Source organism: Oscarella lobularis, chromosome 18 (genome assembly GCF_947507565.1).
Source record: "Oscarella lobularis chromosome 18, ooOscLobu1.1, whole genome shotgun sequence".
Taxonomy (NCBI): domain Eukaryota; kingdom Metazoa; phylum Porifera; class Homoscleromorpha; order Homosclerophorida; family Oscarellidae; genus Oscarella; species Oscarella lobularis.
The window spans coordinates 1,203,123-1,228,368 of NC_089192.1; the positions used below are offsets into that span (position 1 = coordinate 1,203,123).

The window sequence follows — 25,246 nt, forward strand, 5'->3', positions numbered from 1 at the left end:
TGGGCATCCGGGTCCAGTCAGACGCCATTTTGCTTCACAACACGACGAGAATAGCTCCTGCAACCAGAGATTAAATAGCACAACGTTACTCTGTGACGTCACTAGGATTCCACGACAGCGCACTTTAGCTGACGATGGAGGTCGCGGCAATTGGCGTTTGGCTCGCTGTTGCTATGGCGTTTGATCACTACGTGAAAGCTAGTGGATCAGGTACAAAGTCTAGTGACTCACGTCTTCGTAATAAGGCTTTCTCAGACGTGAAATTGGATCTCAACGTCGTTGGAGCTGTCATGGAATTTGGAATGCAAAGCCCGTTACATGCTGAAAGTTACTATGGTTTTGCTATTGATGGCGATTTAGACACTGATTGGTCCAAGTGTACGGTTTCAAACTACGCTGGGCAAAGCGATTTCATGATTGATCTTCGAGGCATTTATCCTGTTGACCGCGTTGCTGTATTATCGCGTCGTCGGTATGCCGCAGGTGCAGAAGTATTTGTGGGAAATTTGAGTTCTGTGGAAAAAGATCCTTTTCAATGCGGAAGCAGACATCCAGAATTGGCCAGTACATCGTTTACTGAGTTTAGGTGCTCTACCACTTTTTGGATTCAGTACATACGAATACGAAAAGCCAACAGCGGAATATATTGGAAGTCGCGGTCCTTGCAGATATGTGAAGTAGATGTTTATCACAATAGTAAGGCAGATAATATCTCTCTAGAATATGGGCAATCTCCTTATTTGTAGATCAGAAATATGATCTCCAGAAATTGAATGCCCAACTGCAATTTGAAGTATCAGGATCCTATCTGGAGATCAATAGTAGCTATGTGATGGTTACTGACAGTGAACTTGACACGTGTGTTCAAAGCATTCAGTGGAGTGGAGGGGAGACTGTATGGCTAAAGATTGACTTGAAGAGATCTTACTTTGTGACTGTCGTGGTCTTATCTCCGAAATATCAGTCAAACAGAGTGTATGTCAGTAACAGATCAGAATTCCTGATGAAGACTAGATGTAATCAGAGCAGTAATCGCTTTCACTGCTCTGGGTCTCATCAAGTGCGATATGTAATCATTGTTGACAGGCGTCGCTACTATGGCCAGACAAGTAGGATATGTGAAGTTGAAGTTTTTTACAAACCAGAACCTACATTACCTTGCCAGTATCTTCCTTATCTCCCAAATTCGACTACAATTACTGACTGGAAGACAGCAACATACACGTGCATCAACAATCTTGCTCCTGAGATGCAAACAATAACTTGCCTACCAACTGGACAGTGGAGCGAAACCTTGAAGCAATGCAGGCGTAAGTGCTTTGTGAACAAGTTTAAAAGTTTTAATTTTATTTATCGCTATCTAGCCAAAGTGTGTCCTGATCTAGGTCATCCAATTCATGGCAAAATTTCATTACCGTCAGAAAAGACGTTAAGAAATACCGTTTCGTATAGCTGTTCAACGTGCTATAGAATACATGGAAATAGCAGGAGGCACTGTCAATTGGCAGACGACGGAAAGTCTTTGAAATGGTCGGGATCAGAGCCTACTTGCAAGGGTATCAGATTTCCCCAGTAACGTTTTTAAAACTTCAACAGACATAATTTTTGTTTAGTTGTTCATTGTGGAGACGCTCCAGTTGTTGATAAAGCAACCGTTAGAGTCACGTCGAAAATCTGCGGTGGCACTGCGTCTTACAAGTGCGAAGGAGTGGCAACGCTGTTTGGAAGTTCGCATCTATTTTGCGGTCCTGAGGGAAGGTGGCTGGGTACAATCCCAATATGTGTTAGTCTCCCAGGAAAGTAATTCAGACGAGATATCTTTTCTGTGCATGTAGTTTGAGACGTCATTTCACGTGACGTCGCGTGGTTTTCGTCGTTCCGTATGGTATGAAGTCCGCAAATGAATACGGAGCAATTAGGTCGTCGGGTCTTATTCCACTACATATAAGCCGATCGTCTCTCTGTATCGCAGAGCGATCGTTAGAATTGCGATGACGAAACTCTGTCTTTATTGCGCAGTCCTCTTGGCAGCCGTACTGACGGCACAATGTAGTTCAGGCATGGAGGAGGATTTGGAATCGACTGTAGCGAATCCTCCGGCCGAATGCGAACGAAACGGGAAATTAGATCTCAACGCTGTTGGAGCTGAGCTAGAATTTGAAGTACAAAACACCCTAGACGTGCTGAGCAGATACGAGTTTTCTATCGACGGTAATAAAAGCACGGAATGGAAAGACTGTACCGTGTCAAGCTTTGCTGACGAAATTGACTATTGGATTGATCTTCGAAACATTTATCCTATTGATCGCATAACGTTGCTGTCTCGCTACTATAGGGCAAATGGTGCTGAAGTATTTGTGGGAAATTTCAGTGCCTCTGGAAAGACTGAGAATCAACAGAAATGTGGAGACAGTTATCCAGTGGTACGTCTTTTCAAGACTGCACCTCTAACTGAATTCGACTGTCACGGCACACATTGGGTTCAATACATTCGAATCAGAAGAGTCAGTAAAGTATTAAGAAGTTTGCAAATTTGTGAAGTAGAAGTTTATGATCAGAGTAAGCATTATCTTATCTACCCGCTTCTTTTATTAATTAACTATTTCATTCCTTGACGTAGATTATAAGTATGATCTCAATATGCTGAATCCTCAAATGTCTTTTGAACTACATTCAAGAAGCAATTACCATTTTGCTACTGACGGCATTCCAGATCTCACTAGGTGCTCTCGAAGCGGTTTAATCAGGCAGTATGGATCGATTTGGATGAAAGTCAACTTACGCAAAGCCTACGCTGTTTCCAAAGTTAGGCTACTATCTCTTGAACCCAATTTATATAGAGTATTTACAAGCAACAGCTCCGAGTTTGTGAACAAAACGGAATGCAATCAAGATAACTTTTATGAGTACATATGCCCAGTCTTGCAAGCTCAGCATATACTCGTTGTTTATGAACGACCTCAGAGCTCTTCTAATCGTTTCTACCAAATGCAAGTTTGCGAAATCGAAGTCTACTACGAACGGCATGAAGAACCTCGCCAGAATTCACCTGACGTTCCTTGCGGCTTTCCTCCGCATCTTTCTAAGGCAACAATGACTACTGACTGGAAAACGGCAACTTACATATGCAACGACAATCTGATACCCAAAACGCCCCAGATCATAACGTGCTTATCAAGCGGACTTTGGAGCAGCACTCTACTGCAGTGCAAGCGTAAGTAAATAACCATGACCCTATAATAGATTTCTAATACTTTGCCCCTGTAGCTACATGTCCCAATCTCCACTCCCCAGTTCGGGGTGGCGTCTCTCTTCCTTCTCAAAGGGTAGTGGGAACGATTGCCAAGTACAGCTGTTCATTCTGCTACGAATTACACGGTAATGAAAAGAGGCAATGCATATCAGAGGACAATGGGAGTTCGTTGAAGTGGTCAGGATCAGAACCTACGTGCAAAAGTACAAAACATTATATTCAATACTTCTTAGCTAATTTCTGTATGTAATTTAGTTGTTCACTGTGGAGATCCTCCAGTCGTAGACAAGGCAACGCATAGCGTCACGTCAAAAGTCTGCGGTGGTGTTGCTTTATACAAATGCAGTGAAGGAGCACTCATGTTAGGCAGAGGACACTTCATCTGCAGTCCAGGGGGTAAGTGGCTGGGAATACGACCTGTATGCGTCCACGCGCCTCATAAGTAAAAACGAATATTTTTGTGCATTGTTTACAATTTTAATACAGAAGTAATTGCGCATGCGCCCTTTGCACCTAGAAACAGTTTCGCGTCTTGGTTCTGCTCAAGCTTGAAAAGGATCACGAATTTGGACGCTCAGCTCAAGTCGGGCGCCTTTTCTGATTTTCCTGTCATCGAGGAAGGCTTGGAACTGGCGAAGATGTACGCGGAACGGCGCTATCTTCAATTTCGATCCTTCGACGAAGGCGAGACTGTCGGAAGTCGCGCAGGCGACGCGAATTTGCCGTCAGTGGCAATTGAGCTCAACTCAACACTAGCCAACACGACAACAATCAGGCTCACATGTTTCTCGCAGGCGAAAAGACGTTCTTCGAAGCGACGTCAACGGAGAGGCGTTAACGTTAAAAGGTCGTTTGCCGAGGAATTGCGAAGGGCTTGCGCTTGGCCGAGAGATTCCATACATAGGCGAATCTACGTCTGCCTCGTGGCGACTTCATACGTTCATGAATTGGCCCATTGCAAGTTGCATCGTTATTATTTGAAAGACATGATGTTTGGTTGGAGTCTGCACAACAGTTTCGGCGATTTCCCCCCTATCGAGTAGTGGTACTAGATGCTGGACGTCAGTCTGATCAGACGGCCAACGTCGAAGTTGCTTTGGGACATAATAAACAGACGGCGAGACTGACCACAAGGTACCTCAGTTTACTGGAGCAAATCCTGCGATCGGAAGTGACTTTTGACGAGACGTCTTCGCTCGTTTCCGCGGTGGAAGAATCTTTGGGAATTGCTGAGCAAGAAAACGATGACGAAGGGGAAGAATCTGAAGACGAGTGGTGGATATTGGAGTCCGGGGAGATTTCTTGGGGTCGTAAGCCAGACTCTGTTGTTGTCAAGTCATCAAGGAAGAATGAGTTTCTATTGAAATTGAGGATCGCTGCAAACAAGGTTTTGCTCGATATTTCTAGAAGGAAAAGCTGTTGTGGAGAGAGATTATGGTAAGGGTGGCATAATATGTAGTCGCAGCAGCTCTCTTCGTCCGAAAAATATTATTATGCCAGGCAGAAGCGTCTTTATAGCAGACAAGCTGTTTTGTGTAGAGAAAGTATACGAGTATTTGGACATAGATGTTTGGATTGGCAATCATGTGGAAGAACAAATACGAGTTTATTTATGAGTGAAATACATTTCTGCATACGAAATCATGATTTGTGTTGTACCGAACGTCGGTGGTCACAGCCGCTTCAAATTTGTTTCGGATAACCATGGATGCTAGAAGGGAGCATCCATGGGATAACCAATTATTCGAATAATCGATCAGATGTACACAGACGGTCTGTGAGACCGTCTCTAGAGCGGTTTTCTGTCCCTCAGCTAAACATCTCCGCGAATTTGTGTGACAACTGAACATAAAAAGACAGACCGGACAGACCCGCCCCTAGCGCCCCCAGCTAGCCGCCCCCCTAGCGCCCTAGCGAGCTCCCCCTAGCGCCGCGCGCATGCTTCGATCAAAACCGCTAACATGTCCCCCAAGGAGCCAAGATGCGATCTCGAGTGCGTCGCGCTGAACGACAGGGTGTATCTATGGGGTGGAACATCTCCAGACGGTGCGGAATTCTACTCGAGGAACCAAATTTACGTGTACAGCCTCACGGCTGGCACGTGGGAGCAGTTTCTGGCGTCTGGAGAAGTTCCCCCGCCGTGTTGCCGCGCTCGATGTGAAGTAATCGGCGATACGATATTCACGTACGGCGGGAAACTGGCAGACGGCAGTCGCTCGATGGAGATGTATCGTCTCCATTCGGATACACTAATTTGGAGCAAGCAGGCGATTGATCGAACGTCTGAAAAACCGTTTGGTCGATCTAGCTGCTGTTTTGTGGCTCTACCCCCTGAAAAGCTGCTTCTTTTCGGTGGGTACGGTCCTGATCCGGGGCTGGAGATACAGCAAGGAGCTACTTGGATTCCAGAATCCGAATACGAGTTTGGATTCAACAACGAACTGTATCTATTCACCATTAGCGGTACTGTATTTAGCGTTGAACATGCGTGCACATGGTATTATGTTGATGAAATAGGTAGCAAGTGGGAAAGTATTGATATTGTTGGTACCCGTCCTGAGCCGTGCTGTTCTGCTGCAATGGCTCCGATTGATGATCACCGAGTTCTCCTGTATGGTGGTCATGGCAGTCGTACGTTTCATGATCTTTTTATGCTTGACATTGAAAAAAGAGTATGAGATTCAGAATGTACATGTGACGTGGTATTCCTAACTACATTGTTGCAGGAGTGGGTTATTCTTTCTACTGGTTTGGGACCACCTCCTAAACTTTGGCACACTCTATCAAAGTTTTCCATTGATGAACGACCATTTTTTCTGCTACTTGGTGGGAAGCCTTCAGAATCGGGCGATTTTGACCCATTCGTTTATTACTACAATTTTGATGATTCTCAGTGGACTGTCAGTCCCTTTAAGGCCAGTCAAGTGTTATTTGCGTTTAATTGTGCCGATGCTTAGCTCTAACTAGGATGAACAGGGGAAACCTATCAATTGCTTAATTGCCCGCCACTCTGCTATCTGTCTCACCGCGAAGGATCAGCTTGAAGTGGTCCTTTTTGGTGGGGTGGGGACAAATGAAAAGTTCATTTTTTGCCGCCTGAATAAGAGTAAGTGCGTTTTTGAATTTGCCATTTTGCCATAATTATAGCTGGCATAGCTGGCAAATAGGGTATTGATGTTTTTCTATTAGAAGCTCCTGAGTTGTTTGCCAGCCTGTTCCCAATGAGGGAAAAAGACTTGCTTATACTCCCCAGTTCATGGCAGCGTCTCTCTTCCTTCTGAAATGATAGCCGGAACGATTGCCAAGTACAGCTGTGGAATCTGTTACAAAATACACGGCAATGAAAGGAGGCAATGCATATCAATGCATAGTGGAATTTCCTTGAAGTGGTCAGGATCAGAACCATCCTGCAAAGGTACAAAACTTGTCCATACTTCTTAGCTAATTTATGTGTGTACTTTAGTTGTTCACTGTGGGGATCCTCCAATCGTAGACAAGGCAACACATAGCGTCACGTCGAAAGTCTGCGGTGGCGTTGCTGCATACGAATGCAGTGAAGAAGCACTCATGCTAGGCAGCCGACATCTCATCTGCAGTCCAGAGGGTAAGTGGCTGGGAACACGACCTGTATGCGTCCACGTGGCTTATCAGTAAGCCCAACGCCGACTTTGAACGCATTTTCTGGTGTATGTATTCGGAGACGTCATTCACGTGATGTCGCGTGGTTTTGTTGTCCTTTCCGCGTTCTGTGCAGCCCAACGCCGCATTTAGCGTCGCGAAAGTGACGACGGCAAAGAGTACGGAGCAATGAAGTCGCCGGGTTTTGTTCCACTATATCTAAGAGCCACTCTTGCTCACAACTCATTGTTGCAATGCATTGTTCCGCATTTCTTATCGCAGTTGTTTTTCCGTTGCAGTTCAGCTCAGCGGCTCCGACAATTCCTCCGGCGGCAGGTAGTGACGGCAGCGAGAAGTTGGATCTCAATGCTATCGGAGCCGTCATTGAATTTGGATTACAAAACGCATTGCATCGTCAAAGTTCCTATGATTTTGCTATTGATGGCAATTTAGAAACTGATTGGAACAAGTGTTCGGTTTCAAACTTTGCTGAACAGACTGATTTCTTGATCAATCTTCGCGGCGTTTACCCTGTTGATCGCATTGCTGTGTTATCGCGTCTTGAGTTTGCCGGCGCTGCAGAAGTATTTGTTGGAAACTTGAGTGCTGCAGGAAGAAGTCAAAATCAATTTCAATGTGGAGGCAAACATCCAGACTGGGCCAGTACATCATTTACTGAGTTTAGGTGCTCTACTACTTTTTGGGTTCAGTACATACGAATTAGAAAATCCAGTACCGAAACTCGGTGGGATTTGCAGTCCTTGCAGATCTGTGAAGTGGCTATATATCACCATGGTTAGTAAACGATATCTCTAAAAATTTTAGAATGAGACTTAGTTTCTTATGTGTAGATCAGAAATATGATCTCGGTAGAATGAATGCTCAGATACAGTTTGAACTATCTGGATATCTAAAGAAAGGCAGTAGCTATGAGATGGCTACTGATGGCGAACTTGACAAGTGTGTCCAAAGCATAGAATGGAGTGGAGAGGAGACCGTATTGCTAAAAATCGACTTGAAGGAATTTTACTTGGTGACTAATGTCACGGTCTCAGCACCAAAATCTCAGTCTAGCAGAGTGTACGTCAGCAACACGTCGGACTTCCTGATAAGGAGTAGATGTTATCAGACCGGTGATCACTTTCACTGCTCTGGGTCTCATCAAGTTCGATATGTGATCATTGTTGACAGGAGTCGCATCAGCAAGGGAAGTCACCTTCAGGTATGTGAAGTTGAAATTTTCTACAAACCGGATTACGCGACACTACCTTGTCAATGTCTTCCGCATCTCCCGAATTCAACTGCAGTTACTGATTGGAAAACTGCGACATACACGTGCAGCAATAATCTTGTTCCTGAGACGCAAACAATAACTTGCCTACCAACTGGACATTGGAGCGGAGTCTTACAGCAGTGCAGGCGTAAGCGCCTAGCAACCAACTTCCTAAGCCCTCTTTGATTCTTTTCTATCTAGCCAAAATGTGTCCTGATATCGGCCACCCAAGGCACGGTGAAATCTCGTTACCACCAAAGAAAACGTTGAGGAGCACTGTCATGTACAGCTGTTCGACCTGCTATAGACTGCATGGAAATAAAACAAGGCACTGTCAGCAGGCAAACGACGGAAAATCTTTGAAGTGGTCGGGATCAGAGCCGATTTGCCAAGGTACCACAATAGAAGTTTGCTTTATTGATAAAATATGTATTATGTATTCATGTTTAGTTGTCCACTGTGGAGATGCTCCAGTGGTTGAAAAGGCCACCGTTAGAGTCGTGTCAAAAGTCTGCGGGGGTACAGCTTTGTACAAGTGCAAGGGAGACGCAACGTTGTTTGGAAGCTCACACCTATTCTGCGGTCCTGAGGGAAGGTGGCTTGGTTCAGTGCCAACGTGCGTACTGATCCCTACACATGGAAAGTAAACTTACGGACAAAATATCGTAGAGTCGTGACGTTGTAAAAAGTACTGTACCTGATTTTTTTAATATATTTGACCCGGCTAAAGCATCCGGGGGCAGTCATTCACGTGACGTCGCGTGATTTTCGTCGTTTCCGTGTGCTATGCGGTCCGACGCCGCGTTTAGAGCATCGCAAAAGAGTACGGAGCAATTAGATCGTCGGGTCTTATTCCACTACATGTAAGCCGACCGTCTGTTCGCATCGCAGAGAGCGATCGTTGAAGTTGCGATGACAAAACTCGGTCTTTATTGCGCATTCCTCTTTGCAGCCGTACTGACGGCGCAGTGCAGTCTAAACATAAAAGACTTGGAGTCGACTGCAGGGAATCCTCCGGGATCCTCGGCCGAATGCGGACAACGCGAGAAATTGGATCTCAATGCTGTTGGAGCTCAGCTAGAATTTGAAGTAAAAAATCCTCTCGACGTGCTGAGCAGATACGAGTTATCTATCGATGGCAATAATGATACAGAATGGGGAAAATGTGCTGTGTCGAGCTTTGCGGAAGAGATTGACTATTGGATTGATCTTCGAAATATTTATCCTATTGATCGCATTACGTTACTGTCTCGCGCTCATTGGGGCAATGGCGCCGAGGTATTTGTAGGAAATTTCACTGCAGCAAAAAAGACTGATAATCAGCAGAAATGCGGAGACAGTTATCCAAAGGGATCTTACTCTAGTCCTCCACCTCTAACTGAATTTGATTGTAATGCTACGTATTGGGTTCGATACGTTCGAATCAGAAGAGTCAGCACCGTAATGATGACTTTGCAGATTTGTGAAGTGGAGATTTATTATAACTGTAAGGATATCTTAGTGCGCATTTTTGTTATCATCGCGACAAGTTTTATCTAGGTTCTAAGTACGATCTTAAAGAGCTGAATCCTCGTATGTATTTTGAAGTGAATAACCTACATACCGGAAGTCATTACAATTCTGCTACTGACGGCATCTTAAGTCTCCGTAACAGTGCTAAGAGCAGTTTCATACGACAACATGGATCTATCTGGATGAAGGTTGATCTGCGCAATGCCTACACTGTTTCTAGCGTTAGGCTATTTTTGTCTGAACCCAGTTTGTACAGAATATTCCTTAGCAATAGCACCGATTTTGTGAACAGAACGGAATGCAAGCGAGACAATTCAAATTTATTGGAGTACATCTGTGTGGCCGCGCAAACTCGTCATGTACTCGTTGTCTATGAAGTAGCAGCACCTAAAGAGTTACATAGACGTCGCTATCAAATGCAGATCGGGGAAATTGAAGTCTTTACAACCAATTCGTCTTGTCCGCCTCCTCCTCCGTGTGGATTTCCTCCGTATCTTCCTAAGGCAACGATGACTACTGACTGGAAAACGGCAACTTACATGTGTGACGACAATCTAATACCCCGAACGCCACAGGTCATAACATGCTTATCAAGCGGACTTTGGAGCAGCACTTTACTGCAGTGCAAGCGTAAGTAAATAAACCATAACCGCAAAATAAAATTTTATGCTTTGGCTCTGTAGCTACATGTCCCAATCTCCTCCACTCCCCAGTTCATGGCAGCGTCTCTCTTCCTTCTGAAATGACAGTGGGAACAATTGCCAAGTACAGCTGTGGAATCTGCTACAAAATACACGGTAATGAAAAGAGGCAATGCACATCGGAGGACAATGGGACTTCCTTGAAGTGGTCAGGATCAGAACCTACGTGCAATAGTACAAAACAGTATATTCAATACTTCTCAGCTAATTTCTATATGTCATTTAGTTGTTCACTGTGGAGATCCTCCAAACGTAGACAAGGCAATGCACAGCGTCACGTCGAACGTCTGCGGTGGCATTGCTGTCTACAAATGCAGTGAAGGAGCACTCATGTTTGGCAGCCGACACCTCATCTGCAGTCCAGGGGGCAAGTGGCTGGGAACCGTACCTGTATGCGTCCATGTGCCTCATAAGTAAGAACGAAGACTTTTGTACATTGTTTACTATTTTTAATAAATACCGCGGCATATGTATCAAGATCATTTCGCCTAAAAGGATGACGCTCGCGCGTACGAGCCGCCCGGATAACAGATCTCTAGCCTAGCCATGACCAACGTCATTCCATTCCTAACCACAGAGTGCGGCGGACATGAAGACGATCGTCGCTCGCCTCATCGTCTCGTTCATCGCTCTAACAGTGAGAACCGAGTCCCCCGCGAAACGCACCGAATCGCTCCGTTCATCACGCGGATCCTAGACGGAAACCGCGTTCTAGATTCCTTTCTCGCTCGCCGACGAAGGCCACTGCATTTGGTACGGCCAATGCGGTCCGGGCGCGCAAGGCATCGTCAACTGCGCCTACAACGGCACGGCGAAACTCCTCCGCGAGCAAGCAAACGGCGTCGAAGCGCTCGCCATGTTGAAGAACTTTTGTCCGAATTTATACGAGGGAAACGACACGCGAACGTGCTGCGATTATAATCAGGTCATGGCGTTGACGACGCAGATGAACGTTCTCGAGCAGTTTTTCAGGTATGGGGGTGGTTGCGTTGTTTGGGGAGGGGAACGAGTCACGCCACCGGAAAAGAATGATGGCGAAGTCGACTTTCAGCCTTCCCATGTCACGCCATTGAGAAATGGGGGGTGATTGTCTAAGATTAGGTTGTAGGTTAACTATTAGAATAGCCTTTGGTACCCTGTAGCACTGCGTAGAGTTGTGTCGTAATCTCAAGTTTACGAATTTGCGGCTTCTGATTTCCGTCTCCCGACTATCACACCACCCGAAAAATGACACTTATTATTCACGGAAGATCAAATTAGAGGGGGGAACCTTATATAATATAATTAGGATGTAGTCAGTAGGAAATGATGAAAAGTGAAAGCCTTTGCATCACAAACACAGTCGTTCTATAGACTTGTGACGTAATTCAACCATACGAACCCCCCCAATACGTTTATGCATTATTTATTTATATCTCTTCTCCTCTAGTCGTTGCCCAAGTTGCTGGTACAACTTCCGCGACGTCTTCTGCACGTCGATCTGCCATCCGCAGCAATCCCTCTTCATGGACGTCCTAAAGACGGACTGCTCGAAAAAAGACGAACCCTCCTGTCAAGTGACTCACGTCGACTTCCGCCTTGACGCCACCTACGCCAACACGGTCTACAACTCGTGCCTCTACGTTCAATTTCCCTCCGGTCGCGAACGCGTTCTGAGCACGATGTGCGGCTCTCACACGGCGGCCACGTGCACGCCCCAGGACTTCTTCTCCTATCTCGGCACGACGAACAACGGCTTCGCTCCCTTTCAAATCGACTTCAAAATCGAGAAAAATCGAACGCTGCCTACTTACACTCAACGCGCCTATCGATGCAACGAGTCGCTCAACGATTGCGTTTTCGCGTGTGCGTGCGTCGACTGTCCGAGCGCCTGTTCCCCGCCGCCTCGACCGATCCCCGTCTCTGAACTGCCCTTCGAGATATTTCACATCGACGGGATTCTATTCGTTATGGCGTGTTTATACGGAGCGTTCGTCGTCATCGTAGTCGTTATTTCATGTGTGGTGAGTTGGAGGCGAGAGAAGGGGAAAGAACGCGCATTTGCGCTGGGCGAAGTCTCCGCTCCCACCAACGGCTTCGTTTCGAATTCCAATGCATCGACTCAATCGGACGTTTGCCGTCTCCTCGATTCCGAGTCTCGATCTTCGCTCAGCGACTCGTCGAAAACCGAGGAAGATACGTCGAATAATCCAGGTTGTCTCGCGCGAATCGGTCTCGTCTTTGAGGGGAAACTGATGCTCTTCTTTCGCTGGTGGGGCCAACTTTGCTCCGAGCATCCCTTCAAAGTGATTTTCGGTTCAATCGTCGTCGTCGGCGCGCTGACGTGCGGCGTGCTGCGCGTTCGAATTACGACGGATCCCGTCGAATTGTGGTCCATGCCGACGAGCGAGTCGAGACTCCAGAAGGATTATTTCGACGAGCACTTTGGGCCGTTTTATCGAACGGAGCAGGTCGTTATCACGGTGCCGAACGTTTCCGGATCGGAATATCTTGTGCAGACGGGGACGAATGTCTATACGGTTTATTTTGGACCGGCTCTTCAGAAAGAAGTATTGGATGAGGTAAGAGGGATCTGAATAATCAAGAATCTCTCATAAAGTATTTGCAAATTTTGTTAATACTCGTGAAGCAGTATTTCGAGTTAATTAAATCGTTTTGTAATCATATTCGATGAGGTTGTTGACAATCCTTTGGAATAATTAATATATTAATTAAAATCCTCGACTTTTTAAGAAGGAAATTTTTATCAATTAAATTTTCTAGGTTTTTGATTTACAAGATGACATCATGAACATTGTTGGCAACTATACGACGGATAGTGGAACTGTCATTCCTGTCGGGTTGAACGACATCTGCTTTCAGCCGCTTGCGCCCGATAACGAAAACTGCGCCATAACGAGCGTTCTCAATTACTTCCAGAACAATCGGACCATCTTCAATCACGTACGCGGTTATCACGCCGCCGGGATATTCATAAAAATTGCGGATTATCACGATCATCTCATGTATTGTACTAGGTACAAGTCTCCCTCTTGATTCCTCCCTTTGCTCTTTCACTAAAGGGCGCTTTCCTTTAGGGATCCGACGTCAGTCAATTCTTCATATCTTCATCAATCGTGCCTAGGCAACTTTGGGGGTCCTGTCTATCCTAACGTAGCATTGGGTGGATATGACGGTATGATAGAGAGCCTGCGCGCGGCGCGTAAGATTTGTATCTTCCTCTGTCTTGTAGACTCAGTCACTGTTCCCGACTATGTGAGCGCGCAAATGCTCGTTCTTACATTCGCCGTGAATAATCACTTGGACAAGAAACGCAACGCCAAGGCAGAAGCGTGGGAAGCGGCGTAAGAGTATATAAATTAAGAAAAACGAATAATTAATTAAAGAACGTTCTACATAAGATTTTTGGACTACGTTCGCAGTTACCGTGGCAACCTAATTAACATTTCCTACTCAGCCGAGGCAAGAAAAAGTCACAATTATTCAAACCCGAATGACGTTTATTTACAGAGATCCGTGGAAGACGAAATCAATCGCGAAAATGCCCCCGACATCAAAATCATATCAATCAGCTATTTTGTCATGTTCATCTACGTTGCATTCTTCCTCGGTCGCATCAGCTCCCCCAATAGACGTCTCGTTAGGACAACACCTTCATCTCTCAAGACCCGTCATTGATGTTTTTCTCTTCTAGATTGACGCTTCGATCTCTCTTGCCTTGGCTGGGGTTATCATAGTCTTGGCTGCTGTCGCCGCATCGATTGGCTTCTTTAGCTATCTCTCCATTCCTCTTAATCTGATCGTTCTCCAAGTGATGCCCTTCCTATGTCTCGCTGTCGGTGTCGACAATATATTTATTCTCGTTCAAACACTAAAGGCGAGGGAGGGAGGGAGGGAGGAACTGCGATATCATTGGCTAATTGCGTGGTCTTTAGCGTGACGTCGCTGAGCCTGGGGAGACACTGGAGGAGCAGGTGGGCCGCATTCTCGGTCAAGTTGCACCCAGCATGCTATTGACGTCAATTTCTGAATCGCTTGCTTTTGGATTAGGTAGTCCATACAACCTTGAGGTAGTTTTGAAGTTGATTCCTCTTTTCCCCCCCACGTAGGAGCTTTGACACCGATGCCGGCTGTACGCACTTTTTCATTATATGCAGCTGTTGCAGTGGTTCTGGACTTCCTTCTACAGGTCAGCTAGTAGATACGTATTAAATAGTAACAGCTTCATAGCCAATATTTCTCAACGCTCTTTTTTTCTAATTTAGATTACCTGCTTTGTCGCTTTGCTGTTTCTCGACGCAAAGCGACAGCAGAAAAAGCGTTTAGACATTGCTTGCTGTGTCAAAGTGAAATCCGCCGATGACGTTCAGTCACACGAAAAAAGCATCTTCTATTGTTTCATTGAAAACTACTACGCCCCGTTTCTTACGAACGGCGTCGTACGCGTTGTCGTGGTATTAATGAAAACAGAGAGAAAAAGCGAGCTCTAATTTTTCAATTTTTTTTTCCTTTAGATGGAATTTTTTACGGGACTTTTTGCAATCAGCATCGTCGGCATGCTACATCTCCACGTCGGCTTGAACCAGGAACTTTTAGTTTCAAAGGATTCCTACCTTCGCGATTACAGCAACGTGTCTAAGTGTCTCAGTACGGGCCCCCCGCTCTATTTCGTCGTCAAAAGCGGCATTGACTATCGGCAGCCAAGAGAACAGAATAAAATATGCGGTCTTCCCGGATGCAACAATAATTCTATAGTGCGACAGCTAACTCATTATTCGGAGATAAAAGACTAGTAAGTCACCTATATGAAAAGAGCATGTCCTCATGCGTTTTCTCCTTTGTCTTAAGTTCGACCATAGCATTTCCGCCTAATTCTTGGCTGGACGACTATCTCTCGTGGGTCAATCCCCAATCTCAATGCTGTCGCGTAGTCAAAGACTCTAAGGTCTTTTGCTCAACGTCTAACTGTAAGCGTATATCGGTTTGGTGTTTTGGCATGCATCTTTTTCTTCAGATCCCCTCAACGATCCCAATTGCACGAAGTGCCTTCAGCCGCATGACCTTCTCACCTGTTTCAGTCCGCCCGAGAATCAATTCATGCACTTTTTAGACTTGTTTCTGAAGGATAATCCTATCGTTCACTGTGTGAAAGGGTAAGTCCAGTGACGTGGGATCAGTCCGAAGAGACAATGGGTTGTTTCTAGTGGCCCCGCCACCTATCAATCAGCTGTCGATTTGGGTCCGTCGAATGAGACAGCCAATCAGACTATAGAAGGTAACTAAAAATATTTAATAACTTTTTTTAGCTTTAACTAGAGCGCCTTTTTAGCTGCTTATCTCATGACCTATCACACCGTACTCAACAACGACGCCGACTACATTCGAGCGCTCAAAAGAGCGCGAGAAATCTCGCAGAATCTTACTCAATCGCTAAACGGAAGCTCAAGCGTTTTTCCGTACAGGTAAGGGCACAGGAGTACATTATTATTATTCGAATTTTTCTTATTTTTTCCTAGCGTTTTCTACGTGTTTTATGAGCAGCATCTTTCTCTGGCTGCCTCGGCTGCATTCAACTTGGGCATCTGCGCCGGCAAGTCCTTTTTCTCCGTTCACGAATTGTTATTTATTAGGTTATTAGGAGCGATCTTTGTTTTGACATTTTTTCTACTCGGCTGCAGCGTCGTGTCGGCGTTTACTGTCACCCTGACCGTCGCTATGATCGTCGTGGATATCATGGGAATGATGTGGGCGTGGGGAATTTTCTTCAATGTCATATCCGTCGCCAATCTCGTCATGGTAGGCGAATAGAAGAGAAGAAAAGGCGTTTACATAATATAGACTTTATTGAAATAAAGGCAACGGGAATAGCGGCCGAATTCTGCACGCACGTCGTGCGTGCGTTTGCGCTGAGTCGCGCGAAGGGCGCCAACAGACGAGCGCAAGCCGCACTCTCAGAAATGGGCTCATCAGTACGAGAAACTACACCTATGTTCCTTGACTCAATTTTTCTTTTTTAGCTTTTTAGTGGAATCACTCTGACCAAGTTCCTCGGTATAATCTTTCTCGTCTTCTCCAAATCTCAGTTCTTTGAAGTCTTCTACTTTCGAATGTACCTCGGGATCGTCGTCTTCGGCGCGGCGCACGGCCTTATCTTTCTTCCCGTCCTCCTCACCTACATCGGTCCATCGGCCATGCCGTCCCCCGAGTTCGTTTTGAAGAATTTACCTGTTGCCAAGCGACGACAGCGATCTCCGTTCTCCGATACTCCGACACTGCGTGTGCAGGCGGGGCAATAGACGTTATGTTATGTCTTTAGCAAAACTATGTAGTTTGTCGTTTTTTGCTGGCTGAAGTTTGAAGGCGCTATATGAGCAAGCTCGAGCATAACGGGCAAAAAGGGCGTATTGCTGACTCGTACCCCGCAAAACGGGGTACACGTCAACGATACGCCCTGTCAAGAGGTTGCCTTTCAGGCACAAAATCATTTCAAATTCTTTGTCTTGCACACTCTATCATTCGGTGGGCATTGCCCGTAGAAAGACTCACCTACCGAAGTTAAAAGGACAAACTTTCATCAAGAATTTCAAGTAGAAGAAAGGTTATGTACTCACTGATTTGATAATGCAATCCGTGAACTGTGCTTTGAAAGCGATTCACCGCGTATCATGCATATGTATCAAGAAAGGAAGCTCTCATATAGCAGCATATTGGCAAATCAATTAACCGATCAACGTCCAAGTTGGAGGGTAAGAAAACGCTCATTAGAAGAGCATCTTCTCTTCTCCCCCGCTATCGCCCAAAGGTTGAAGTGAAAACAGTACCTCATAAACGAATAACTGTAATATTTTCTGTATAGGGCATATTCACGGACGGCTTTGCGCGCGTTAGTGTGTGGCAAAAACATAGGCGCACTCTGGCGCACTCGTATGCCCCAGTCTGTATGCCCCCACCCACAAATACCTTCGTTCAAGCGAAAATAAAGCTAATATGCCAATTTTATTAAAATGACAGTTTAGTGACTGTACGAAATGTAGTCTGGCAAAAAACCGAAAATCGGGGCCTCCTTTCCCCTTTTGTGGATATTAGCGATTTGACTCGCTGTAGGCACAACCTCTCCATCGAAACAGCTAAGTAATCCTCGAATAACTAAAATGGCTATAGAGGTTTATCGTAACATGCAGCGCGATGGTCTTTTTTCGCGTGCCACACACTCCGCGAAAGCCCCGGAAGCCCCGCCCCGTGAATATGCCCTATAGAAATCCGACGACGAAGACGATGGCCACCGAAAATCTCCGCAAGCCACGCTCTTTTCGGCCGTTTGGGAGCAAATCTCTCTTGGTTGCCAAGGCGGAGGGCGAGCGTGCAAGTGGTCTGCAGCAGAAAGTGCGAATTGCCAGTTGACGTTCGAAACGTTCGATACGCAGCCCGATACGCACTGCACGGTCGGTGGTCTATCCGGGCTGTTCGAGACCACGTGCCTGCGAATTCTTTCTCAGTGCTCACTCGACTGACTCTGGCTCACGCTTCGTCGGCTTCGGCAAATTTGAATCGCAAAACTTTGTCAGCTGAGTATCCTGGGATTGTTCAAGCATGGTTCACATGGCTGATTGTTGGATCGGCCGCTTTGCTCTTCTTGTTTACCTTTCAGCTTTAGCTCCTTTCTTCGACAGCGTCTCAAGCAACTCCTTCAATCCTCAAGCACCAAAATTTAACCAGTGGCAGCCGTTTTCCAATTGGAGCAAGAACGGGCCCTCTCAATTGGGGGCTCTCTATCCGACGACCTTGATTAATATACCCGAATTGCCAGGAGAACAGATCTTGATGGTGTCGCCAGACTTTCAATTCGACAGTTTCAACACTTCGACAACGTGGTTTTATCAAGTATCTGTTAACTCGTGGTTTCCACTCTATATCCCAACTGCTTTGATTCCGCTAGTTCAGCATTACACATTGACTACAATCTGTGAGAGCTCCGCCGTCCTTTTTGGAGGGCATGAGATAGGGCGCACCGATAAGCTTAGCAACCAGACATGGATATTTGACGGTGTGAAGAAAACTTGGAGCCAAATTGCTGTTCAGTCGTATGGCTATGCTATTGAGCCAAGATTCGGGCATGCTGCAGCTCCTGTCGGGGCAGCTGATAGTCCCTGCGCGTGTAAGGAATCCGTAGTCGTTTTCGGAGGTAAAGCAAGTGATGGTAGACTGCTGGGTGAAACGTTGGAGCTGAGGTGCATCGCCGAGGGAGTGTATCGGTGGGATCATCTGAACATTACTGGGACACGTCCTCGCCCTCGCTATTTTCACATGGCAGTCGCGACGGGAAATGACTCAGTCTACATAGCAGGTGGTTACAGTTCGTCAAATCTGAGTGACATGTGGGCTTTGACGGTGTCTAACAGCAGTTGGAACCTTATAAGTAGTTCCCTTCCCTGCAAAGAAACGACAGAAAACAAAGAAACGCTAGGGTATAGCATGAGCTATGAGGAGAAGGGCGTTACAAGTAGTTATGTTATGATCTGCTGCAGCCAATGCCCTATTGTTTTCAACCCTGCAACAAGGGAACTTTTATACGGACCGAATCTAAAAGTATCTGGCTTTACGTCGCTTGGCCCTTTTCCTCCAGGCCACGCACGCGGCACGAGAAACATGACCGGAGCCGCGATTGAAAACACAGTCGTTCTTCTCACCGACGACGCAAGGCAGTCTGCGTGGAATATGACCTTTCTACCACCAGGCTACGTTTCCTGGACTCTGCTTATAGAACCGGTTGCTTCGCCAACGGATTTTCTCACACAGAAACTCACCTTACACACCGTAAACTTCAGGTCGAACTTGAGGCCAATAATGATTGCATTGGGGAGTTCAGATGCGGACGAGGTTTGGACTTTTAACCTCAAGTCTGGACAGTGGTATAAGAGCAGAACGGATCACGGTTCTCACCTTGTCGGCTACTATTCTGCGGTAGCACTTACCTCTAAAAGAGGTGTTCCAATTGTTGTTGTCTACGGCGGAATACAAGACCATGAAACGCCCCTCAATCAGACAAGGGGGTTTTACCCGTGGTCTAGCCACTGGGAAGTATGGAATTTGGAAACTCCAGGATGCCGGTTTCTTCAATCGGCCGATCGGTTTTCGGACCAGACTATTCTCGTGTTTGGAGGGTTACGAGGATGCGGCGGATCTACCATTTACCAACCTTCTAATGATATGTGGAATTTCACCCTTTTGAACGAATTTGATTCTAACAACCCTCGGGGAGCGTGGACTTTAGTAACGCAGGCCGGCCACTTTCGGCGTCGGCCTTCGGCTCGATTCGGTCACAGTCAGGCCATTGCTGATGGCAAAGTGATCATCTACGGAGGACTCAACGAGACAAATGAAGAAGCGAACATACTGTGCTTCAATGATATGTGGGTATTTTCCGTTTTTGATAGCACGTGGACAGAGCTACCTATGAACCCTTTAATTTACCCTGGACGACGATGCTTTCATTCGGTCGCTGCTTTTGGCAGTAAGATGCTTCTGTCAGGAGGCTGTCTTTCTTTGACAAAATTCGAACTGCAGTTTATCACCGAAAACTGCATTCCAGCTCCGCTTGGGGTATGGATGTTTGAACTGAAGCAGAGCAATTGGATTAGTCTTATTAAAAATGATCCAATTAATCCAAGTCCTTTTTCTTCTTTGACAATCTGGACCTTTCCAGATAGACAGTTTGCCGTTGCTGCAGGGGGATCGTCGGCTAGCGAAGGAAACAGTTTCTTCACGGTTTTTAAAACTGGGTGCCCATCAGGCTACTTGACTCCGTACTTCACCGAAGATTTTCTGTCGAGGTCATGCGAAATTTGTCAGGCTGGTACTTATTCTGCTGACACCGGAGCGTGTGTGGATTGTCCTAAAGGACTTAGCTCTAATAAAGGATCTGACAGTCTTCTAAATTGCTCACGTTGCTATAAATCATGCGACCAGGGCACTTGCATTGTAGATGGGCAGTTTTTGACACTCGGACGATTTCAGGATGCGGCTCTATGTCATTGCAAAAAGGGATGGACTAGAGGTCTTAAAGGAAAATGCAATTTGAGTGAAAGCCGAGTAATAGGTGGTTCATTAGGGGGTGGTTTATTTCTTTTTGCGGTAGCTGTGGTCACCGTTGCCTACTTTTGGCGCAGCCAAAAAAAGAAATTTGAACGTATAGAGTGGGACCGATCATGGCTGATTTCCTACGAACACTTGCAAAAAATCGAAACCCTAGGAAATGCTAGCAGAAGCGCTGAAGTGCAAAAAGCAGAATACGGGGGAAAATCCGTTGCTGTGAAAACGTTAGTAGATAGAGACGTAAGTACGGAAGAACGTCTTAGCGACATTGATGAAGTAAATGAAATGCTACGGCTGCAGCATCCAAACATTGTTCGACTAATTGGAGTGGGATTCCGAATCATAAATGGGAAGAACTGTCCGTTCATAGTTATGGATTGGTTTGAGACAGATCTACGCCAAAAAATTTTAGCACGTCGTCTAGCCAATGAAGAGCGAATGCGATTTGCCAGAGATTTGGCAAGCGGCTTGCACTACATGCACAATTTAGCAGAGAATTATCCGAAGTTTTCTGGGAAAAAAAAAAAATTAACGGTGAACGCAATAGTACATATGGATCTGAAACCAGACAATCTTTTCATTCGTGGAAAATGCATTAAAATAGCAGACTTTGGAATAGCAATGGTAGTCCAAGGAAAAATGGCAGGAAAAAAGATACCCCATAGCAAGGCTGGAAATTATACAGAACCAGATCTCAAATATGATCGCTTATCAAATACTGAAGCTTCTAGAATCTGGTCCAAACTAACCCAGTACAGGTGAGCGAAAATGAGACAAATATTTCAAAGTACTCTCATTCTACGTACAATCATATGCATGCCGGTGAGAGTACTTTGAAATGTTAAAGCGGAAAAGTGTATCTATTTATATTTTTATAAGCTATGGAGCCATATTGTGGGCAATGCATGAAATGATATACGACGTGCCAGAAGAGAAAGAAATTCCATCAGAGTCACCTAAAAAATTGACTGACAAAGACGTTGACTTGAGCAGAGTCTACAGAGAAAACATGAGAAAATGCCTCCTAAACCCACTGAAGGAAAAACCAACATATAAAGAAATCTGGGAAGACTTAAAAGAGGAACAACAGCCAGAGCAGCAACAACAGCTAGAGCAGCAACAACAGCTAGAGCATCTGGATGTAGAAACGGTAACACAGAAATTCTAGGTAAAGGTAAGAAAAAGTGTGCGTACTATTCTAAGCAACCAGTATAGTCTAAATTTGTCTACTCTGGTGTAGTTGTCGGGTGTGTCTGGTGTACCAGCACCCGCTTGTCGTTTTGTTGTTGCTGTTGCATACTCCTACATCCCAAACCAAAGTATGCTAAAAACATAATCAGAAAATCATCTGAAACCTGGCTTTTTTCTGCTCCTGTTCTACTCTCTTGCTCAAGATTTTCTCCCTATAATCTCCACTTCTTAAAAGCTCGCTCATATCTGCGCTTTCTTTTGCAGATTCTTTCACCAGTGACAAGCAGTGCTTGGGATCTAATTAAGAGGTCAAGTTAAATGACCTAATTACTTCTGGCGTGAACGCACTCCACTTAAAGAAGAGGTGCGGGTCGCTAATGCCTGTTCCACCGCCGTGAACGTAAATTGTAGTGCTGCCATCGTCGCTTTTGAGACAGGAAGTGGTATGTCCCGCTCGCGAAAAAGCAAAGCCACTGACCTATTTATGAGATGCAAGTGAACAGGCAATAGTAGAGCGTATTGCTGCTGAAAGAACTCACTTTCGCTGATATACCGGTGCAAATATCAACAATGAAGCAGCACGGTACAACTTTTCCGTCTCGGAAGTTTTGGCCTTGCTTTCCTCCAAGAATCAGTAGAAAAGTGAAGTCCGGCCCGGCGTGAAGAACGTTAGCCGTGTGGCGATAAACTTTGGGAGGTAGACACTCGGTGAGATTTACTTGCTCCCATATCTTAGAGTGCAAAAGAACTAATACTGTGCTGTTAATCTAAAGAAGCTGCTACTCTGACCATATCACAAATTGAAAGGACGTGGAGGTCATTGAGAGAGCCCGCTTGGTTCAGCCCTCCGAACAGAGCTATTCGATTTCCGGGTAGGGCAGTCAGGGTGTGACCAGATCGTCTAGATGGCCTGTGTCCTGCACAATCGGGTCGCGTCCACTCTCCTTAGACAAGCAACTTCACAAAACAATACTGTACAGCAAAGCCTATAGCGACCACCCTTCAGGTTCCGCGGAACGGCCACTCTTACACTTTTTGTGTAGAAATTAATGCATGCAGCGTTTGTAATGGTGGTTGCTGCAAAGAAGTGGCCGCTAGTAGGTCACACTGCATGCAAACTCACCAAGCTCAGGTTCTACCTGCAAAGTGATCAAGTCGTCTCGCCATTTGCCGCTGCCTGAATAGCCTCCAAAAAGAAAAAGGCGACCGTCTACAGCACACATCGCACTTTCGGATCGCTCTGTTGGCGTTTCGCCGCGCGGGATTTTCTCCGACCATTCACGTAGAGGGCAATGAAAACCGTAAAGTTTGTTCAAACGGCTTCCTTTGTCTTGGAACATCAGTGCCAAACCTCCGAAAAGGTAGATATGGTCACCGACAGCTGCAAAAGCAGCCGTGTGGACAGACGGCGGCGAAATTCCACATACGTTGGGAAGGTTCGATTTCTGTTTGGTTTCAAGATTGACGAAGGTACTTTCGCTCATGCTGCCGAATTTGATCAGCGAAGGGTTGTTCGATGAGTGCTGCCGAAAGCCGCCGAAGACAAAAGCCTCCTTGCCCACGACGGCAGCAGCGTGACACTGTAGCGGATAATAACTAGAAGTAGCCGTTGAGAACAGTGAGCCCATTGTTAGGGAGACGGGGGCGTTGACCGAAAAGAAACGTGACCAAATATGGTAAAAGCATGCAGACAATTCACGTGCCAACATCAACAAAACCTACATCGTCAAAGAAGAGAGCATTTTTTCCAAGAACGAGAGTCCTTATTTGCGGGAGGATCTTCTAGGTCTGAATGGTCCGAAAAAATCTACGCAAAAACACGTTACCTATAAACATATGACACTCCTCCATATTCTTTCTACTCGTCCCGGCTCCTCTTTGGGTGATCCGCTGTCACCAGATTCTTTAGCAGAAGACTCGACCACTGCCGGATCCTCCATACGTAGGGCCAGCTGCTGGGCTTGGTCTAGCCGATCTATAGCGCGCTACTTGGTTTGTTTCCAAGTGATGTCCTTTGTTCGCCGCGAGCGAACCAATGCCCTTGGGACGAACGGACAACGAAGCCTTAGCACAACGTGAGACACGCGAGTGAGCAAGGCGTAGACTTTGTTCATATAGCAGGGCCCCTAAAAAGCGTGGGAGTCTCAGGGACTAACGCTGTTGCGTGACACGAGGCCAAGGGAGGGATCGCTCCCAAAGGCAGCGCCTGTGCGTGTAAGCAACGCGAAGAACGCGTGTCAGTGTACTGTAGCGTACAGTACTGTCCTCTCTGCATGGCGCGTCGATGTTGTACGGATACCTACTCATGGCGTTCTTCTCTTTGTCTTTGTTTAGGCCTAGCAACACGTTCTCGTGACTCTCTCGTGACCAATCGACCGACCGCATGCATTGACGGCGACGTCAACCCAACGCCGCGTTACAATCTTAGCCAGACGAAATCCGTCTTATGAGAAGAAATGCAAGCGAGGACGGATATTCAAACCCGTTGAGTAAGGTAAGAGGGGGAGAGGAGAAGAATCAGAAGATAAGGCGAGACGTTCATATCAGACACGGGGGCTCCGGACGGAGTAGAAAGCACGGGAGGGAACGCTCGGGACTAGAAAACGGATTCTAGATGAAATATCTAATTCGGCCATTTTTTACTTTGCCTTGATCGGAACGCGATGTGTTTGTCACTTTAGTCTGTGTGGGGCTTCAGTGTTTGCAGGGGAAAAGCCTTATCGTCTTTATTTACGACCTCGCGTTTGATCGCTCGCGTGACCGGCATCGCTTTGCGCATTTTGGTTGGCCGACGGCTACCGTCAGATTAGGTAGCTCCATTTTCGGCAGACGTCGTCGACGAGGTGAGCGGACATGATCGGTCGATCGTTGCTCATCTTCGTCCCACTTCTTGTCGTTCTGTTGATCTGCTGGGGGTGGCCAAATCTGCTCTCAAACAGAGCAAACCGCTGGCCGGGGTGGCCTCGTCGTCGACGACGTCCGCCTCCGCCGCCGCCCTGTACCGTGAGTGACTGGTCCGATTGGACGAAGTGCAGTTGCGTTGGGAGAGCGCCGATCGGAACGCGGACTCGTAAGCAGACGAAAACGGGCGGCTGTGCGGACATGAAGGATAACGTCGAAACAGAAGACTGCACCTTTGAGTAAGAGAGTGGTGTTACAGTACAATATCTCGTCACTTGCGACTCGTGGAGTTGCGCTGCTTGGCACGGGTAGGAGTCAGACTGAGTCAATGAAATTGAATTTGCATTTCCTAATTAAATGAAGTCTTTCGATATCGCTTTCGTTATAAGAAAAGGAGTGATTTAAATAATTAATTATGCAACTTGACATGTTTTTGATCTTTTTATTTGTAGCTGCGTTTTGAGCAAGTGGGGTGACTGGTCATCGTGCAGTGCGACGTGCGGTCCAGGCAGCGAGACTCGAAAGCGCGCCGTCATTGCCCGAGCGACGTGCGGCGGATCTTGCAACAGCAATGACGACGTGCGCCAGTGCGAGATAGCGTGCTGCCCGGTGACTGCGTCGTGGGCGATTGGACGACGTGGACGCCGGCAAGCGTTCCGTGCGGAACGACGTCCATTCAGTCGCACGAGCGCAAGATCGTCGTCG

The 25,246-nt window shown here is 46.3% G+C and overlaps 4 protein-coding genes and 1 long non-coding RNA gene across 14 annotated transcripts; 4 read left to right on the plus strand and 1 right to left on the minus strand.

The window, feature by feature from the left end:
* Positions 1 to 131: 131 nt before the first annotated feature.
* Positions 132 to 3,707, plus strand: LOC136198233 (sushi, von Willebrand factor type A, EGF and pentraxin domain-containing protein 1-like). Of its 2 annotated transcripts, none has more exons than XM_065988146.1 (9): positions 132 to 210; positions 256 to 696; positions 747 to 1,310; positions 1,365 to 1,556; positions 1,614 to 1,783; positions 1,836 to 2,559; positions 2,621 to 3,214; positions 3,268 to 3,456; positions 3,509 to 3,707. In XM_065988146.1, exons 6-9 carry the CDS (start codon positions 1,992 to 1,994, stop codon positions 3,697 to 3,699), a joined length of 1,542 nt encoding a protein of 513 aa, XP_065844218.1. In that variant the 5' UTR covers positions 132 to 210; positions 256 to 696; positions 747 to 1,310; positions 1,365 to 1,556; positions 1,614 to 1,783; positions 1,836 to 1,991; the 3' UTR covers positions 3,700 to 3,707. The 2 variants fall into 2 exon arrangements, with proteins under 2 accessions (XP_065844218.1, XP_065844219.1); XM_065988147.1 differs by having other exon boundaries at positions 138 to 210.
* Positions 3,708 to 5,213: 1,506 nt separating this feature from the next.
* On the plus strand, positions 5,214 to 16,848 carry LOC136198268 (NPC intracellular cholesterol transporter 1-like). 4 transcript variants are annotated; one of them, XM_065988184.1, is made up of 34 exons: positions 5,214 to 5,716; positions 5,771 to 5,925; positions 5,980 to 6,359; positions 6,443 to 6,668; positions 6,717 to 6,857; positions 7,171 to 7,666; positions 7,723 to 8,292; positions 8,346 to 8,537; positions 8,595 to 9,007; positions 9,097 to 9,630; positions 9,684 to 10,286; positions 10,340 to 10,531; positions 10,584 to 10,770; positions 10,836 to 10,994; positions 11,073 to 11,329; positions 11,787 to 12,918; positions 13,121 to 13,374; positions 13,435 to 13,532; positions 13,590 to 13,701; positions 13,759 to 13,819; positions 13,868 to 13,996; positions 14,052 to 14,234; positions 14,293 to 14,407; positions 14,467 to 14,546; positions 14,623 to 14,811; positions 14,872 to 15,149; positions 15,206 to 15,324; positions 15,372 to 15,510; positions 15,562 to 15,632; positions 15,687 to 15,819; positions 15,874 to 15,947; positions 15,996 to 16,153; positions 16,213 to 16,326; positions 16,375 to 16,848. In XM_065988184.1, the coding sequence occupies exons 14-34, from the start codon at positions 10,947 to 10,949 to the stop codon at positions 16,651 to 16,653; spliced, it is 4,023 nt and encodes a 1,340-aa protein (XP_065844256.1). In that variant the 5' UTR covers positions 5,214 to 5,716; positions 5,771 to 5,925; positions 5,980 to 6,359; positions 6,443 to 6,668; positions 6,717 to 6,857; positions 7,171 to 7,666; positions 7,723 to 8,292; positions 8,346 to 8,537; positions 8,595 to 9,007; positions 9,097 to 9,630; positions 9,684 to 10,286; positions 10,340 to 10,531; positions 10,584 to 10,770; positions 10,836 to 10,946; the 3' UTR covers positions 16,654 to 16,848. The 4 variants fall into 4 exon arrangements, with proteins under 4 accessions (XP_065844256.1, XP_065844254.1, XP_065844253.1 ...); XM_065988182.1 differs by having other exon boundaries at positions 5,980 to 6,168; positions 6,221 to 6,359; positions 6,717 to 7,666; XM_065988181.1 differs by having other exon boundaries at positions 6,717 to 7,666.
* A 1,003-nt stretch (positions 16,849 to 17,851) lies between these two features.
* Positions 17,852 to 22,704, plus strand: LOC136198109 (uncharacterized). Its single transcript, XM_065988025.1, has 2 exons — positions 17,852 to 21,207; positions 21,329 to 22,704. The coding sequence occupies exons 1-2, from the start codon at positions 17,948 to 17,950 to the stop codon at positions 21,615 to 21,617; spliced, it is 3,549 nt and encodes a 1,182-aa protein (XP_065844097.1). The 5' UTR covers positions 17,852 to 17,947; the 3' UTR covers positions 21,618 to 22,704.
* LOC136198110 (rab9 effector protein with kelch motifs-like) lies at positions 21,559 to 23,650 on the minus strand. 3 transcript variants are annotated; one of them, XM_065988027.1, is made up of 7 exons: positions 23,503 to 23,650; positions 22,764 to 23,447; positions 22,430 to 22,584; positions 22,180 to 22,371; positions 21,994 to 22,118; positions 21,805 to 21,937; positions 21,559 to 21,751 (listed from the first exon to the last, which is right to left on the minus strand). In XM_065988027.1, the coding sequence occupies exons 2-6, from the start codon at positions 23,347 to 23,349 to the stop codon at positions 21,853 to 21,855; spliced, it is 1,143 nt and encodes a 380-aa protein (XP_065844099.1). In that variant the 5' UTR covers positions 23,350 to 23,447; positions 23,503 to 23,650; the 3' UTR covers positions 21,559 to 21,751; positions 21,805 to 21,852. The 3 variants fall into 3 exon arrangements, with proteins under 3 accessions (XP_065844099.1, XP_065844098.1, XP_065844100.1); XM_065988026.1 differs by having other exon boundaries at positions 21,989 to 22,118; XM_065988028.1 differs by having other exon boundaries at positions 21,989 to 22,118; positions 22,780 to 23,447; positions 23,503 to 23,649.
* On the plus strand, positions 23,456 to 25,091 carry LOC136198112 (uncharacterized). 4 transcript variants are annotated; one of them, XR_010672666.1, is made up of 4 exons: positions 23,459 to 23,854; positions 23,975 to 24,134; positions 24,470 to 24,937; positions 24,994 to 25,057. It is a non-coding gene; the product is annotated as an uncharacterized lncRNA (long non-coding RNA). The 4 variants fall into 4 exon arrangements; XR_010672667.1 differs by having other exon boundaries at positions 23,461 to 23,854; positions 24,470 to 24,780; positions 24,994 to 25,068; XR_010672665.1 differs by having other exon boundaries at positions 23,474 to 23,854; positions 24,470 to 25,091.
* Positions 25,092 to 25,246: the final 155 nt, after the last annotated feature.

Excerpts from the sequence above, each read along its gene's own strand:
- LOC136198233 (XM_065988146.1), top strand. The coding sequence starts at position 1,992 with ATGACGAAACTCTGTCTTTATTGCGCAGTCCTCTTGGCAGCCGTACTG. Across the intron at positions 2,560-2,620 it reads AGTAGAAGTTTATGATCAGA|ATTATAAGTATGATCTCAAT; the intron begins GTAAGCATTATC and ends TCCTTGACGTAG. Across the intron at positions 3,457-3,508 it reads ATCAGAACCTACGTGCAAAA|TTGTTCACTGTGGAGATCCT; the intron begins GTACAAAACATT and ends TATGTAATTTAG.
- LOC136198268 (XM_065988181.1), top strand. The coding sequence starts at position 10,947 with ATGAAGACGATCGTCGCTCGCCTCATCGTCTCGTTCATCGCTCTAACA. Across the intron at positions 13,820-13,867 it reads ACATTTCCTACTCAGCCGAG|AGATCCGTGGAAGACGAAAT; the intron begins GCAAGAAAAAGT and ends GTTTATTTACAG. Across the intron at positions 16,327-16,374 it reads TCTCAGAAATGGGCTCATCA|CTTTTTAGTGGAATCACTCT; the intron begins GTACGAGAAACT and ends TTTCTTTTTTAG.
- LOC136198109 (XM_065988025.1), top strand. The coding sequence starts at position 17,948 with ATGGTTCACATGGCTGATTGTTGGATCGGCCGCTTTGCTCTTCTTGTT. Across the intron at positions 21,208-21,328 it reads TCCAAACTAACCCAGTACAG|CTATGGAGCCATATTGTGGG; the intron begins GTGAGCGAAAAT and ends TATTTTTATAAG.
- LOC136198110 (XM_065988026.1), bottom strand. The coding sequence starts at position 23,349 with ATGTTGGCACGTGAATTGTCTGCATGCTTTTACCATATTTGGTCACGT. Across the intron at positions 22,585-22,763 it reads GCAGGTAGAACCTGAGCTTG|GAGAGTGGACGCGACCCGAT; the intron begins GTGAGTTTGCAT and ends TGCTTGTCTAAG. Across the intron at positions 22,119-22,179 it reads GCACCGGTATATCAGCGAAA|GTCAGTGGCTTTGCTTTTTC; the intron begins GTGAGTTCTTTC and ends TCTCATAAATAG.